Here is a 14,984-nt window from a genome sequence, read left to right as displayed (position 1 = left end):
CCTAGCCTTTTTAAGTCGGGGAAAACAAATTCTATGTATAAAATGAAACTATTAGATCGACCTATCGTGGACGAACACGGAGAGAAGCAACCCCATCTACAGAGACGTCCTGTCACAAAGCCTGCCTAACCTTCCGTAATTAGCACTATGACGTGGTATTGAAGGTGTCAGCCAATCATAAGGAGAGCTGAACACTGGGGGACTCAAAAGTCCCGTGAGGCCAAGCGCCACCCGGGGAAAGAGCATGATATGTTGATTATTTTCTGTTTGTGCCTCACCCAAAAGGTTATTAACCCTACTTGGATGCAAGGACCTGTTTGGCCAGCTAACTAAAGAGTGTTCTGTTTCCATTAACAATGCGACAGTCGTTACACCTATGGCCACATGGAGATGCTCCCTAAAGAGGGTCATGACGATGTCATTTCGGGAAAGGGGGACAGGAGAGGAACAGAGTGCAGTGTGAAGGTGATCAGGGTTTTTATTGTCAACTACAATATGACAGAGGAAACAGTTACAGGCCGTGGTCTATATATATTAATATCAACCTAGTCACGCCCCAGCTCTTGGTCACTATGTTTAAAATCAAGCAAAACAATACATTCATCAGTGAGAACCAATCCACAGAGTGTTTTAACTTTGGGAGCCATTACTGCTTGTCTAACATGGAGTTATTACATCCCCTGTATGTCAACAATGAGACGTAAGCCTGCTGCTGAGGGGCTGGGTAGTGCAGTAGTTAGAGAGGACGGTGGTAGAAAGGGGAAATGCTATCACGTGTGCCTGGAGAGAGAGAAAATCAGCTTGTCATACCAGCCTTAGTTGGTGCCCCACCCATGACAGAGGAACAAAAGGGCCCAGAGTTCATCGACTGCAGGATCAAGCCAGGTTTCAGCTGAAGGAGGTGAATGACATGCCCCTGCCTCAGGCTTCCCTTCAACGCCCCTCTTCATGCTCCCAATGGGTTTCCTTGTTCCTCTAAACACATCACCTTTCAGAGCACTTTGGATAAAGCAAAGGAGATGATGGTGACGATCCCTAGCAAGTGTTGAGCATACCAGACGGTTCAGTTACACATCGACACACTGATTCTCAGACACTTTGTTTCTTTCTGAATAGGGTGGGTAACACACTCAGGGAGAGAGACTATACCCAGCCTGTGCGGGAAGCATCCCCCTCAGACTTCCCAAAAACTAAAAAGATACAGTTTTCAGTTCAAGGCTGTTTTTTAGGGCGGCAGTGGGGAGAATGGTGTCCTCAAGAAGGCCTGTCAGAGACAAAAGGACTAAGAACTCACTCCTTGCAGAGACGAGGGCTCTGTGGGGAGAAAGGCTGCGGAAATCGCTCCACCGCCGAAGTCAGAAAGACAAATCAGCCCAGTGCTCTGTAAATTCTATTAGAATAACACACATCCAAATTCTTGGGTGTCACCATGACTACGAAAGTGGCATGAGAAGGCGGGGCAGCGGATACCTCATCATGAGGGCCAATAGCAATGCTTCGGCCGGTTAATGTTTGAAAACCATCTTCAGGAATGAGAAAAGCAACGAACGAGAAGCCTATTCTGAGAGTTATTTTCCTTTGTGTTACTATTACAAAACCATCTCGCTTTCGTAATACCTTTCTGAACCGATCCCAAATTAAAAATACAAAATAACCAACCTAACGAAATCTCATTTCCTGCTGCTAGTCTGCATTTTTTTTTTTTTTTTTTTTTTGGTTCACTTTTTTCCCCCCAAGCTGTGGCTGGGGAAGAGTTGAAATCTGCATGTTTGCAATTACTGTTCACACTTCTCGTAGTCCTCTTGTGGTTCTGTTGACAGCCCACAGTTGCCTTAATCTTGCATGAAGCGCGTGTAAAGATGGTCTGTGTAAAAGCCACATTCACCACTGGGATAAACAGAAGAATGTGTACCTCGTTCAAACTTTAACCGCTGATAAAGCTGAAACTCATCCACGGGCACCAAACAGGCAATCTGAAATCAGAGACGGGGAGAGATGAGATTCTGGTCAGCAGAGGGTCCCGCAAATCGACAGCCCTTCCTGATAACGTTCTCTGACTTGACTGACCTCTACACCCTCTCTCCGAGTTGTCTGGAAGCCATTATCTCTACGTGTTCATGCAGCAACACATGTAGCCATCTGCAAACCATCCCCATTCCCCTCCATGGCTAGGAACCACAGCTCGGGCCATCAGTGACAAAACTCCGATTGTCTCCATTCCTTGGTCAGCAGCTACTGACCACATTTTGATATTGGGGTCTCTCACGTTATTTGCGTCGGGTATGGAAGAAGTTCTTTCCTCCTCTATGCTCACGGGAAAAAGAAGCTTTCAAAAGACTAGCTTTGGATCCGAGGGCAAACAGGCCATGTACCTCAGCAATTGTGCCAACTCTGTAGGTGGAGATGGCAATGCTCTCTCTGTGTAATATAAACTTCAGTACTGACTGAATGCCCTTCGCTTATACCACACGGGCACAGGATACAGTAGCAACAAGAGGGTGTCTTATGACATTCCTTGTGACTAGAGTCCCATTTCCTCTTTGGACAGCAGAATGAACCAAAGGCTTCCTGGTAAGCAATGCTAACTCATGCTAACACTTCCCATTAAACATCCTACCCTATCAAAGTCGGAGGGAGGAAAAGCCAACTGCTCTTATAAACTGGCATTCTAAAACTGTTAGTTCCATTGACAGGGATATATAATTGTCTCAATGTTACCCACTTACAAATGAGAAACGGAATAAGTAGTGATCAGCCTCCCAGAAATTCAACGAGTTAATGGGAGCCCCTCCTCGTAGCCTTGATAATTCCAGCAGGAAATTATTAAGCTACTATGTACATATATTTATTATATACATTATGCATTTATGAACTATAGATACAGTTTTGTTGCAAAATACATTTAAATAACATTTTTGCAATTGAAAAAACAAAGCCTGCTTTGAGAAAACCATAGTAAGTTGATGCTGTAACTAAAATTGCATTTAATAAATACAATTAAAAAAATTTCCTTTTGAGACAGGGTTTCTCTGTGTGGCCCTGACTGGCCTGGAATTCTCTCTGTAGGCCAGGCTGAGAGATTCGCCTGCCTCTGCCTCTGCCTCCCAAGGCATCGACAACCTCTGCCCGGCACACAGTGCATTTTAAAAGTACATTCAAAATCTAGTTATGTACCTCAGAAGCAGACTCAACTGATTTATTTCATGAATCAATCAGACCAAGTTAACGAAAAAATGAATTAAAGACCATAAAATAAGCCAGTTTGGTCTTCCTCTTACCAAACTAAGTTTGGTAAGTTTAATCCACTCTGAAGTACATTCCCCCTCAAACTTTCTTTCACCAAATTGGAAATAAAGATGTATTCTCAGGGGGCCTGGAGAGATGGCTCAGTGGTTAAGAGCACCGACTGCTCTTCCAGAGGTCCTGAGTTCAATTCCCAGCAACCACATGGTGGCTCACAACCATCTGTAATGGTATCTGAAACCTTCTTCTGGTGTGTCTGAAGACAGCTACAATGTACTCACTCTACAGTGTACTCACATACGTAAAATAAATAAAAATCTTTAAAAAAAAATGTGTTCTCAGGACAAGTCCCTTACGACCAACTTCACACTATAGTTTGTTATAGTTCAACTTTGCTATAGTTCTGTGAAAGGGATGATTGGACTTGAGCAACACAGAGAACTAAATTCGTTCATCCTGTATGGTCCCCCCCAAAAAATAATAACCTCCCCTGAAGTGCAAAGGCATCATGGGTAAGATTCAGAGCCGGAGAGAGCAGTCCCAGGCTATAGGCATTAGGAAACGGAGCTCGGTGCTCTGTCTGCTTTGTCGGTGATGGCTATGTGTGGAGGGCAAATAACTTCATGTTCCTTCACCTTTGGGTCCAAGGTGCCATTCCGTGACCCTATTTTCAGCCTCCTCTTCTCTAATGGTACTGAGATCATCGATTCTATGCAATAGCCATGAGGCCAACTTGCCCCCATCTAAAATTCTCTGTGGACTGATACACACCTTTTTAAAAAAAATCCATCAAAGGCGGCTCCTGATAATGCTGGTTTTTCCAGTTCATATAATAGCTAAGCCACATAATGTTTATGGAAGACAAGCAAAGGGGAGATCAAATGTCTTAGAAAGAGATCATATGTTAAAGGGACAGAAAGAAAGTGACACAGTAAGAGGAACTGACAACAGGGTTGGAGGTTTATTTTGAATTAGAAAGACAGGTTTCATCAGAGTAACACTCTATGGCCAACAGGAAAGGCATAAGTCTAGTGTGTGTGTGTGTGTGTGTGTGTGTGTGTGTGTGTGTGTGTGTGTGTGTGTGTGTGTTAGTGAGTTTGAATTTTCCGTTTATTATTTCATAAGTCAAGTAGTTATTAGAATCAGGCCTTAACCAAGTAGGTCAACTTTCCCACTGAAGTTTGCAGCCGCAGAGAACTGTCGATGCCCACTCTTCTCTTTCAAGGATACCGACCCCGCCTAGGGAGAACTCATCTCTTTCCCAGCTCTGCCCCTCAGACCTGCATCTTCTCGACATCCCACCTTGGACTTGACGTCTGGGCTATGGGGAAGGGGTGCTCAAAGAGTAAAAGTCACTCAGAGGGAATATACACACTGAAGAGTCAAAATAAATCTACTCCCTGATCTTTTCACCTCTTATATCTTGTAAATTAAACTAGTATCCTAAAGTGTCTCTGTCTCAGTGTGGCTTCTATCTATATGAAAGAAAGAGTCGGACACAGTTTTTTGTTTGTGTTTGTTTTTGAAGTATATTGTCCAAAGTATTAATTCCTGGTTTCACTGTCATTTGGAGCTTAGTCATAATTGTGCACAGTTTCCATTTGCACAATTATAAAATTTAAATAAGTTTTTTCCGGATGAGTTCTGGAAGGTTCTATAAGGCTACAGGTGAGAGGGCTATAGCGGGTGTTTGAGGATGGTCACAGGTGCTTGAGAACTGTCCCACGGCTAGTCTGGCAATCCCAGGAGACAAATGAGATTATAAAGGCTTATCTCACTTTCTACCTTTATCCTCTTTTTTGCCCAACAAAGATATTCAAAATTGTCCAAAATCACACTTCAATGCTCTTTTGAAAAAAAATGTTTAATTCCCAGGTAATTACAGATTTAGACATGTCACAGAGGCTGGATTAAGACTTTCTGCACTCTACTCTTAGCTTCTTGTATCAAAACTGTCATTAATTATTAAAAGAATGCAATCGAAATCAGTATGATACAACGGAATGATCGCCAGAACTTATTAAAATTTCACACATCCTCCCACTAATGTCCCTCTCCAGTCTGGTACCCAATCCAAACCACAGCCCTCCGTCTAGCTGCAAAGTCTCCTGCCCCTCGGTGACAGGGTTTAGTTTATCTTTCCCTCTCCTTCTCTTCACGTGTTTGAAATGTGCAGGCCAGTGCACTGCGTGCTGTTCTCCAACTTTGGTTGCCCTGATGCCTTCTCTTGATTAGATTCAGGTCGTGATATTTAAAATAACGTATGAATATATATATGAATATATATATATGTATATATATATATAGAGAGAGAGAGATTCATTCATTCATATTCAGGTGTGATTTGGGGGGCATTGGGGTGACAATATTAGTGATATTAACATCTTGACTTGATTAAGAGAATCTACAGCAGAGTTCTCTGTCCTTTGTAATTTGCATGTATCTTGTAGGAGTGCCTTAATTCCAGATCATTTTTTTGTAGTATGTCTGCCACACATATGTGGATGCCTAAAGAGACCAGAAGGGGGCGCTAAGAGTTCCTGCAGCTAGAGTTACAGTCTGTTGTAAACCATCCAACCTGGTACTGGGAACCAAATGGGTCCTCTAGAAGGTCAGGAAATGCTTTAACCATTAGTCATCTCTCCAGACCCTTAATCAAAGATTCTTAAGATAGCTAGCGCCCTTCGAAAATTAGGAGAATCAAAACATAAAGATGAAAACCTTATTACTTAAAGTTTTTCAGGCAGTGGGTACTCAGATGACTGGGTGTGTGTGTGTGTGTGTGTGTGTGTGTGTGTGTGTGTGTGAGAGAGAGAGAGAGAGAGGGGGGGGGGCAGGGACACATAAAATCACCTTCACCGGTGGTTCAAGGCATTACCTCAACAGGTTTCGTGTGAGGACTTTCACCTGAGTTTAAAGCACAGAATCATGAGTTCTAGGTGGTCACACTGGGACTGTGGAGTGGTTACTGTCTGGAGATGGTGTGGGACCAAAGGCTAGTGAGACCACTCAAGGAGTCTGTATCTAGCTGTCCTGTAGGGAGATATCTACTGTATAAAGCAGATACTTGGACTGACCAAATGGAGGAACTTGGGGCAGGGGGAGATCGGAAAGTATGTCAAGGGTGAGTGACGTGGCTTCTACCATGAGAAAGTCCTCAGAGTGCACTCGAGGATGATGGGATGTGTGCCTACATGTGTGGAAACTACACACAAGCAGACAGGGTGTCTCTAACAGCCGAGACGATGAGAAGCAGAACACAGCTCTCTTTAGCACTGTTTGCTATGACCATAGGACGGAAACAAGCACCCCAACCCCCACAGTAACCCTAACCTCGTAAAAAAAAAATTACAGAAGGAAGGAAAGGAGGAGAAGGAACAGGAGGTGAGACCCGCTCGTCACAAATATCTATGCTGAAAGTAATAGGTGACCCCCCCCCAGTAAGAAATGTGGGCCACGCATCATATATTCTTTTGGACGAGAACATTAAAATGTCATAGTTAAAAATTCTAAGTTGAGGACAGGCTTTAGGGAGCACTGCCTATTGACTTGTAAAGTCAGGCCGATAGGAAAGAGAAGTCAAGATCTTATTCAGGTCTAGCCCTTTAAATCAGCTGCTTTAAAAGGTAAAGAACCAGGTTGACCAGTAGACTACGACAGATGAGTGCAATTGGCAGTGGGTAGATCATTATGACCTAACAAGCAAAGTCTGGGCCATTTCTGAGACGCCGTGACTTGCAAAAAGTGGAGGCAGGAAAAACCAGTTGTAATACCAAGTCTCATCACGGTAACACGGAAGCCAGCGATGTCGTCTGCCCTTACCCAAAAGCACAGGTGCCTCCTTCTAACAGGGCAGAAAGGGCATCCGCCATTCATCTGAGTGTAACAAACATCTAAATGCTAGGGACCAAATCCTGAATGGAAACGCCAGAGGGCATCAAGGCAGGGCCGAGACCACCTACGCACTGCAAGCCTCTGGATGAAGCACCGTGTGCAGCCTGAGACAGATTCAACGGAAGAACCGCTTAGTTTTCCTAGGCGGCTTTTAAAGACCTTCACGGCTTTATCTCCCACTTACATGGGGCTTTAAATACAGCTAAAAAAAAAAAAAATGAAGCTTTAAATGTGTTCAGAAATAAATTTCAGCTGGGGACCTCAAAAATATCTCATCGCTCTGGTTTGGCAGAGTCCTCTGTCCCCTCCCACCTAAAGAATTTAGCTTTTCTCCAGCCAGCACACGTGACAACGGATGGGTATTAGGGACGGAGTCAGTCCCTTCCGGTTTGTGAGTCGGCCCCTTCCGGTTTGTACCCCCCTCATCATGGGGGGGATGGGAGGAGTTTCCCTAGCCTGGGCATCTTCACTTTCCAGCTCCCCCTTCCCACCATGGTAACGGGAGGGGAGGATGTTAAAGGAGAGGTGGGGAGGTAGCCGTGAAGAATGCTTGGTTCCTACAGTGCCAGCAGCTTCTCCCAAAGTCACCTCAAATAAACACATCATCTGAGGAAACTATTTTGCACGTGCAACCTTAGAGTCCCTAGCCCTCCCCTCCCCTCCTCCCTCCCCTCCCCTCCCCTCCCTCCTCCCTCCCCTGAGGCCTCAGGGGTCTACACTACAGATCCCTTCCTACAGAAATCCTGAGCCCCTGTTCCTGACAAGGCCAACTGTTCCCGCCCTTCCTCCCCGTGCATACTGTGGCACTGGAAGTAAAAGCCAGACTGATTGTTTTAGTGCCCCAGGCCCTGGAGAGAAGCTTGGTGTATGAGAGGCAGCTGAGAGGCGCATTCCTGCCCTCCCCTGCCAGCTGCCAGTTGGAAGCTCAGTTGCCTTGGCCACACGGTGACAGGTACTATTCCAGTGGTTTTATGTGCTTGTCACTCTAATGTCACACAGCACAGACAGTTTAGGCTCTCCAGGCGGGGGCATGCCACTTCTCCAACACTCGGGGAACCGCTGAAATTAAACGCTGCCTTTCAACATGGAACTGTACTTAAAGTGAGGCTGACAGAAATAACAATCTGTGTCCTGTGTTTATAATTCCATGTTGCACAAGGTTCCTGGTTCCGATACATGGGAAAACCCTGCAGAGCAATAGATGAAAGTACCAGATGACGCAACGGAGGAAAACTTGACTTTCCCCAGGCTCCCAGAAAGGTCACCTCTAAGCCACAAGCCACTGTCCATCACGGGGCTTCTGGGGCACTGAAAGGGAAACTGTCATGCTCTTTTGCCTCCTGTATAAGTTAAGCAAGGCTCGAACCGGGCATCCCGTTATTAAATGCTTTACTAACGAGGCTATTCTTGACGGAGAAACATGAAGAGGCAGAGCCACAGCTGAGCCAATGTGGAGGGTTCAGGAAGCCAGAGAGAGGAAGCAGAGCCAAGTGGATAAGCAGGGCCTGCACAGGAAAGCATGCATGTGGGCAGAGATTAGCTGCTGTGGCCAGAACCGTTCCTGACAAGTATGGTTATGTTACCCGTAATGATCACATATTTCTCTCAAGTGGAAGGTGGGAAAGGGTGGGGTGGGGGTGGGATCCAGTCAGGCGGTGTACAGACCAGTCCCAATGTGATATAGTCAGAACCGCAGAAGATGTGGGCCACACAGTAGCACGGGGACGCTATACGAGGAAATATGGGTACCAGGAAGGTACCCAGAGCGTCTGTGTGTGGTATTTTCACTTTTAAAGGAAGAGTTCCAAATAAACAGATGTAGCTACTTAGATCTCCGGTATAATCTTCTGTTCAGTTCAAAAATCGGAATGAAAACACTCCGTCCCCCTTACCCCCAACCGCCACTGCAAGGTTTTACCACTGGAGACAAAGTGAGGGCAGGTAGGTTAAGAGCTTGTCTCCTGCATCCGAATGCTCACCTCTAGCTGGGCTCTCTGTAAAGCCATTGAGAATATAAATGGCCCATGGGTGCCCTGAGAGTCTCATTCATGTAAGGAGAAAAGGGCTGGGTGGACTTTAAATCCGCTGGGTTTGGAATAGTTTTGTTCTGTTTTCTCAACTCCACTTTGAGATTATATATATATATATATATATATATATATATATATATATATATTTTTTTTTTGAGAAATGCTATGGGCTTGTTTGCTTTTAATATATTATTTGGAAGAATAGTTAGACACAGCCACAAACAGCCAGAAATGAATGAGAACTTGTACCACCGTGGAAGGCTGTACAGCAGGCGACCGGGAAATGGGCAAGGACAACAGAAAACCTAAGGTCTGTCCTAAACACATCAGCCCCAGCCGCCAGCATCCAAGATATCAGTGCTACCATCAGAGGTCCAGGATGACACTGTACGACCTGGCTCTCCATAGTGACAGAGAGGCTCTGCTCTAGGCTGTCAACCGGGTAGCCATTAAGCATGAATGGCTATGAACACTTCAAAGCCGTGATTGAGTATTGTACCAGAAGAATTAAGTGTCTTTTATATTCTTTTAAATAATCTACAATTCTACATCATCCACACCGCACTGGCCAGACTGGGTCTAGATTCATAAACTTTGTTTTTAAGTTTCAACCAAAGTGTTCGTTCGTGTTCATTTACAGATTTTTTTTTCCATATAGGAATTAAGCAAGATCTCACCCAAACCCAGCTTTTGCAGCCTATTTTATATCTCTCGTGTTTCGCTTGCATAATGATCTGCCTCATTATATGTTTATGACCTCTCTGCTAGGTCAGAAGCTCCCCCAGGATGCTGCTCTTCTGCCTGGGCCTCAACTCAGTACCAGGTGGGGGAGGGGGAGGGAGGTTGCGAAGGGGGGGGGTTGCTGGGGGCAGGGATCAGGGTACCTGTACCTGACCCTCTCTCTATTTATACTTGGACAAGTCAGACATGAGAGGAAAGAGTCGGAAAGGACAATGCCAAAGCCAATGCTCTCAAATGGTGGGGCCTCGTTTTAAGAACAATTCTGTTGGGCTGGAGAGATGGCTCAGCAGTTAAGGGCAGTGGCTGCTCTCCCAGAGGTCCTGAGTTCAGTTCCCAGCAACCACATGGTGGCTCACAACCTTTCTTAACAGGATCTGAAGCCCTCTTCTATCTGGTACCTTCTTTGGTCATGCAAAAGAAAGCACTCATTTACATAAATAAATAAACCTTAAAACAACAACAACAACAAAACCAGCTTCCGTTACACAGCACAGTGTCCAGAGCCCCAGGTGTCTAGTTTGCCTTGCCTCTGTCTCTTCCTTCCCTTACGTGCTGCAAAGCACTGAGGTCAGCAGTGGTCCTTGGAGGGGTGGAGGGGGGGAGGATGGACACCTTCAGTATCTTCCTTTTAGCAAAACTTAGACTTCATTGTTTTCTTAAGATGAGTCAGTTCTACGTCAACCTTACTTATAGCCATGTGTCATAAACTGCACACAGGACAGACCGAGTCAGGGCAGGAGTAATTAGAGCACTATCTCCCTGCTTTTCTTACAAGGCAAAAGGTATGGTTTTGAAAGAAAGAAAGAAAGAAAGAAAGAAAGAAAGAAAGAAAGAAAGAAAGAAAGAAAGAAAGAAAGAAAGAAAGAAAGAAAGAAAGAAGAAAGAAAGAAGAAAGAAAGAAAGAAAGAAAGAGAGAGAGAAAGAAAGAAGGGAAAGAAAGAAGAAAGAAAGAAGAAAGAAAGAAAGAAAGAGAAAGAAGAAAGAAAGAAGAAAGAGGAAGAAAGAAAGAAGAAAGAAAGAGTGTGCATTCAGAAAGATGTATACACACGCACACGCACACAGCTATCTGCCTGTTTGTGTATTTATGTCCACCCACACACCACCAAGCTTCTCCACACATCACTCTCCTGAGTCATTTGCTGTGTATCTCTTCTCCCTCCTCTGTTCGCCCTTAATGCTGTGTGATTGTGGAACAGGAGAACTGGATTAGAATTCCAGTTCTTTCTGGATCGGTCCCTGGAGGTATGTCAGTCACTTACAGCCCCTGGACTTCAGTTTCCCTATCTAAGAAAACACCTGACTTTGCCAGGCTTGTGGGGAGGATTAGGTAATGCACGGGACAAGGAAGGCCAGGAGGAAAGCCTGGGGCGGAGCAGGTGTCCCATCAGGTGTCCCCTGCTTATCGACCGTTTATTCCATTGGTTTCTAGGGAGCCCGATCGGATCGGAAGATTACACATTCTCTTAGACAAGAGTTCAAATCAGCCAGAGGCAGATTTCAGGGCAGCTGAGAGGAGGAATCAGAAGAACAAAAAAAAAGAGGAGATAAACCGTAAACCCGGAGAGATGGGAAAACCTGCTCCAAGAGGATAGACTTGTCTGATGCCCAAGGCAGCCCAGCTGCAAGGCCTCTCTCTCTGCTCTACGGAAATCTTTCGACCTCAGACGACCTCTGCAGAAAGCTACCTTAAGAAACAAACAGACACACAGAACGGCAATCATGTACATACCGTAGAACTCACTAACTTAAGCCCCCTCCAAGCCCTGCTTTTGACCCGTTTCGTTTCTAGCATCTTTGCCTGTTTTAGGAGCTTCTACAACGCACATGAAGGCATCCACAAACAGAACTGAGATAAACGGCCGCGCTCGCAGCCTGTATAAGGATTCCAGCCCCGTGTGGCGATAAAACACTCCTTTAGAAAGTTAGCCTCTGTGGTCTGTCGCTAACTCCCTAGTAGGCAGTACTTAAGGGCCAAGATGTAGGAACTCCATCCGCAGCGGGGAAGGAGAGGTCATGGTGTGCATCCGTACCTCGGTTTCCTGCAGGGTCCCGTGGTTTAGGCACACCATGTCAGGACAAGTGATAGGAGAGCCACATCCTTCTCGGATTGACAGCACCATATACTGTTTCAGGCACTAAAAAAAAAAAAAAAAAAAAAAAAAAAAAACAAATAAATGAAATGAAATAAACAAAAGCAGATACTTTAAACTCCGCACCCGTTACAGTAGCACAAGGGTTACATAAGAGAACGTCCACTGCCTCTTCCTAAATTGGCCGTCCTGGCGTTCTTGGACCCAGGAAACATACATAAGTCATCCTAAGTGCAGGTACTGAAAAGCCAGCGCTTCGGAAAGAGTGCAGAGCCAGGCGATTAATTGTTCTCGACTTCATCTTAAGAGTTTATTCAAGTCGGATTCCATTCGTTCATTCAGTCTGTCCACCGTAGACTGGGAAAATGAGGAAATGCTTTCGCATTCACAGCGTTGTGCCTGGGCTGGAGAGGTGGCTCAGTGGTTAAGAACACTGACTGGGGGCTGGGGATTTAGCTCAGTGGTAGAGCGCTTGCCTAGCAGGCGCAAGGCCCTGGGTTCGGTCCCCAGCTCCAAAAAAAAGAATAGAAAAAAAAAAAAAAAAAAAAAAAAAAGAACACTGACTGATCTTCCAGAGGCCCTGAGTTCAATTCCCAGCAACCACATGGTGGCTCACAATGGGATCTGATGCCCTCTTCTGGTGCCATTGTTCTCATATGCATAAAATAAATAGTTTTTAAAAAAGAAAATCAAACTTATTAACAATTCAGATGGAGTTTTTTTTTTTAATTTAGATTTATTTTATGTGGCTGAGTGTTTTGCTTGCATATGTGTACTGCACCATGAGTGTCAACAGAGGTCAGAAGTGGGTGTCGGGTCCCCTGGAACCAAAGTTACAGATGGTTATGAACTACCATGTGGGTGCTCAGAACCCAACCCAATCCTCTGCAAGCATAACATGGGCTTTTAACCACTCAGCCGTCTCTCCAGCATCCCCAAATTTGTGGATCACTCTGGTGCGTTTGCCTGAGAGTAGAATGGAACTCACTCCCGAGCCCTGCAACTGAGTTATCCAAACAGGATCCAAACAGTGGTTAAGAGCACTGTCTGCTCTTCCAGAGGTCCTGAGTTCAAATCCCAGCAACCACATGGTGGTTCACAACCATCTGTAATGGGATCTGATGCCCTCTTCTGGTGTGTGTGAAGATAGTAACCGTGAATTCACATACATTAAATAAATAATAATAATAATAATAATAATAATAATAATAATAATAATAAATAAAGCAGTGCCATGCATCATTACATAAACCATTGAATAAAGGTCTGTGGACAGGGTGTTTCACCGAATTGTGAAATCTATGGCATCCATTGACCTCTTGAAATTAATGTTTTCCACGTGAAGGTGAAGCCCCGGCATCGCTGTTGTATCTCATTTAAAAGCATATGTTTTTCTAGTTGAAAAGACTGCTGGACACACTGATGACTCGATAGCCAGGGCCAACAACCAAAGCCAGATGTGTCTCTCTCCGGGAAGTCTCTTCCCCTACCCGAAGAATAAATGTCTTCAGTCGCACAAAACCCAGAAACTAACTTCAACATCCATCGTGAACTATTCAGAGAAACTTTGCTGAATCCGTACGGTGGTACGCTGCAAAATCACGGGAGAGATTTTTCTAATGGCAGTGAGAAGGCATGAGAGCCTGCCTGAGGCACGGTATGACAGAGAGAGAGAACAGGCACCCGGGAGCCGATTCCACCCCAGTCGCTCTTACCCTGTGAATGGCCTCGTGGTAGATACTAAATATTAACTTTTACTTTCATGTTCAAGAAATGGGTAACAATTACTCGCCCTGAGATTTTCGGTGGTAAGCGTGGCTCGGTCCCAGGGGCGATAGGGGAAAGATCTCTGACCGGCAAAGCCGCAGAGGGCCTGTACACTGGCTCGCACAAAGGGCGTCGTCCCAAGGGACCCTGCAAAGGGCTGCCTACCAGGCTGTTTCTGGAGTCTTCCCAGGCTCCCATCAGCCACATGCTTCCAATATTATTGTCTTCGCCCTCTCCTGCCAGATGCCACTCACAGAAACAGAGGTAAACAGACTCTAAAAATACATGTTCTTCTCCAGGCCCAAGGGAAAAGAGCATGAGGGAAACAGAGTGGTGCCATTGATGACCTGAGCACAGCGACTGTGATGGACACCCACTGTCGGTGGGGGAAAGACTCCACCCCAGGACCCAGTTCTCATCACGTTTAAACTTCCCTGACTCCCTGCAAGGAACCAGTTAAGCCACATGGGGTAGAGAAACCGAACGCACAGAAAAAGTGTACGAACCAGCACATCCCACCAGCCGGCAGACAAGCTTCTCCTGAGGACTTTTCAGGGGTAGAGAAAACGCTTAATGGTATATAGTAACTAGAGAGATATCATGAGTGTCTTTATGGGCAAAATAATTACTTAAACTTACACTGCAAATTTGTACAGGTGAAATATTAAGGTTCCCCATTGGCTGTTTAGAGCAGATGTTCCGTTTGCTCATACGAGGTCCGTAATAGATCAGGTAATGAATTAAAAGCTTTTCACACAAGCACTCCCATGTCTACAAAAGAGACGGTGTGCCTCGACTTTAGGAGAGAAGTTAGAGCTGTGTGCACACTCCTTCTTTTTATTCTCAGAAAGGCTTGTTGGGGGTGGGCGTGTGTACATGTAGGTCATTACGCAGTTGGGGACTCGGGCGCACGGCCGACGTGCCATCAGAGTGGGCACGCGCTTCTCCAAGAAGCAGAGGAAGTCCTTATTGCTGCCTCTTACATCTTCCAAGTGCCTTGTAGTCACATCTTCCGTTCGCTTTAACTAAAAAATATCACCTCAAGCCCTCCCTTCATCGCTCCCACGGGCTAGAGAGGCACGGAAGGGTCCAAAGCATTTTACAAGAACCACTGTCCACAACAGACAAGCCAAACACAGGGGAACAATGAGCAATTCTGACGGAAAAAGAAAAAAACACGACACCTAGCTTACGTATAAAAAGAAACACGGGGTTGGGG

General features: G+C 45.3%; 1 protein-coding gene across 2 annotated transcripts in view; it reads right to left on the bottom strand.

Annotated features, from left to right (window-relative positions):
- Positions 1-14,984, bottom strand: part of Rnf144b (ring finger protein 144B) — a 53,538-nt gene that overhangs the window by 17,170 nt on the left and 21,384 nt on the right. For both annotated transcript variants that reach the window (XM_032884569.1, XM_032884567.1), the window contains 2 exons: positions 11,939-12,043; positions 1,913-1,973 (listed from right to left, as the gene is read on the bottom strand). In XM_032884569.1, the coding sequence (XP_032740460.1) occupies positions 1,913-1,973; positions 11,939-12,043 (166 nt within the window). The remainder of the gene's footprint in view (positions 1-1,912; positions 1,974-11,938; positions 12,044-14,984) is intronic.

Source organism: Rattus rattus, chromosome 14 (genome assembly GCF_011064425.1).
Source record: "Rattus rattus isolate New Zealand chromosome 14, Rrattus_CSIRO_v1, whole genome shotgun sequence".
NCBI lineage: Eukaryota > Metazoa > Chordata > Mammalia > Rodentia > Muridae > Rattus > Rattus rattus.
Note: the sequence above shows the minus strand (reverse complement) of the source record. Positions and strands in the feature narration are given on the sequence as shown.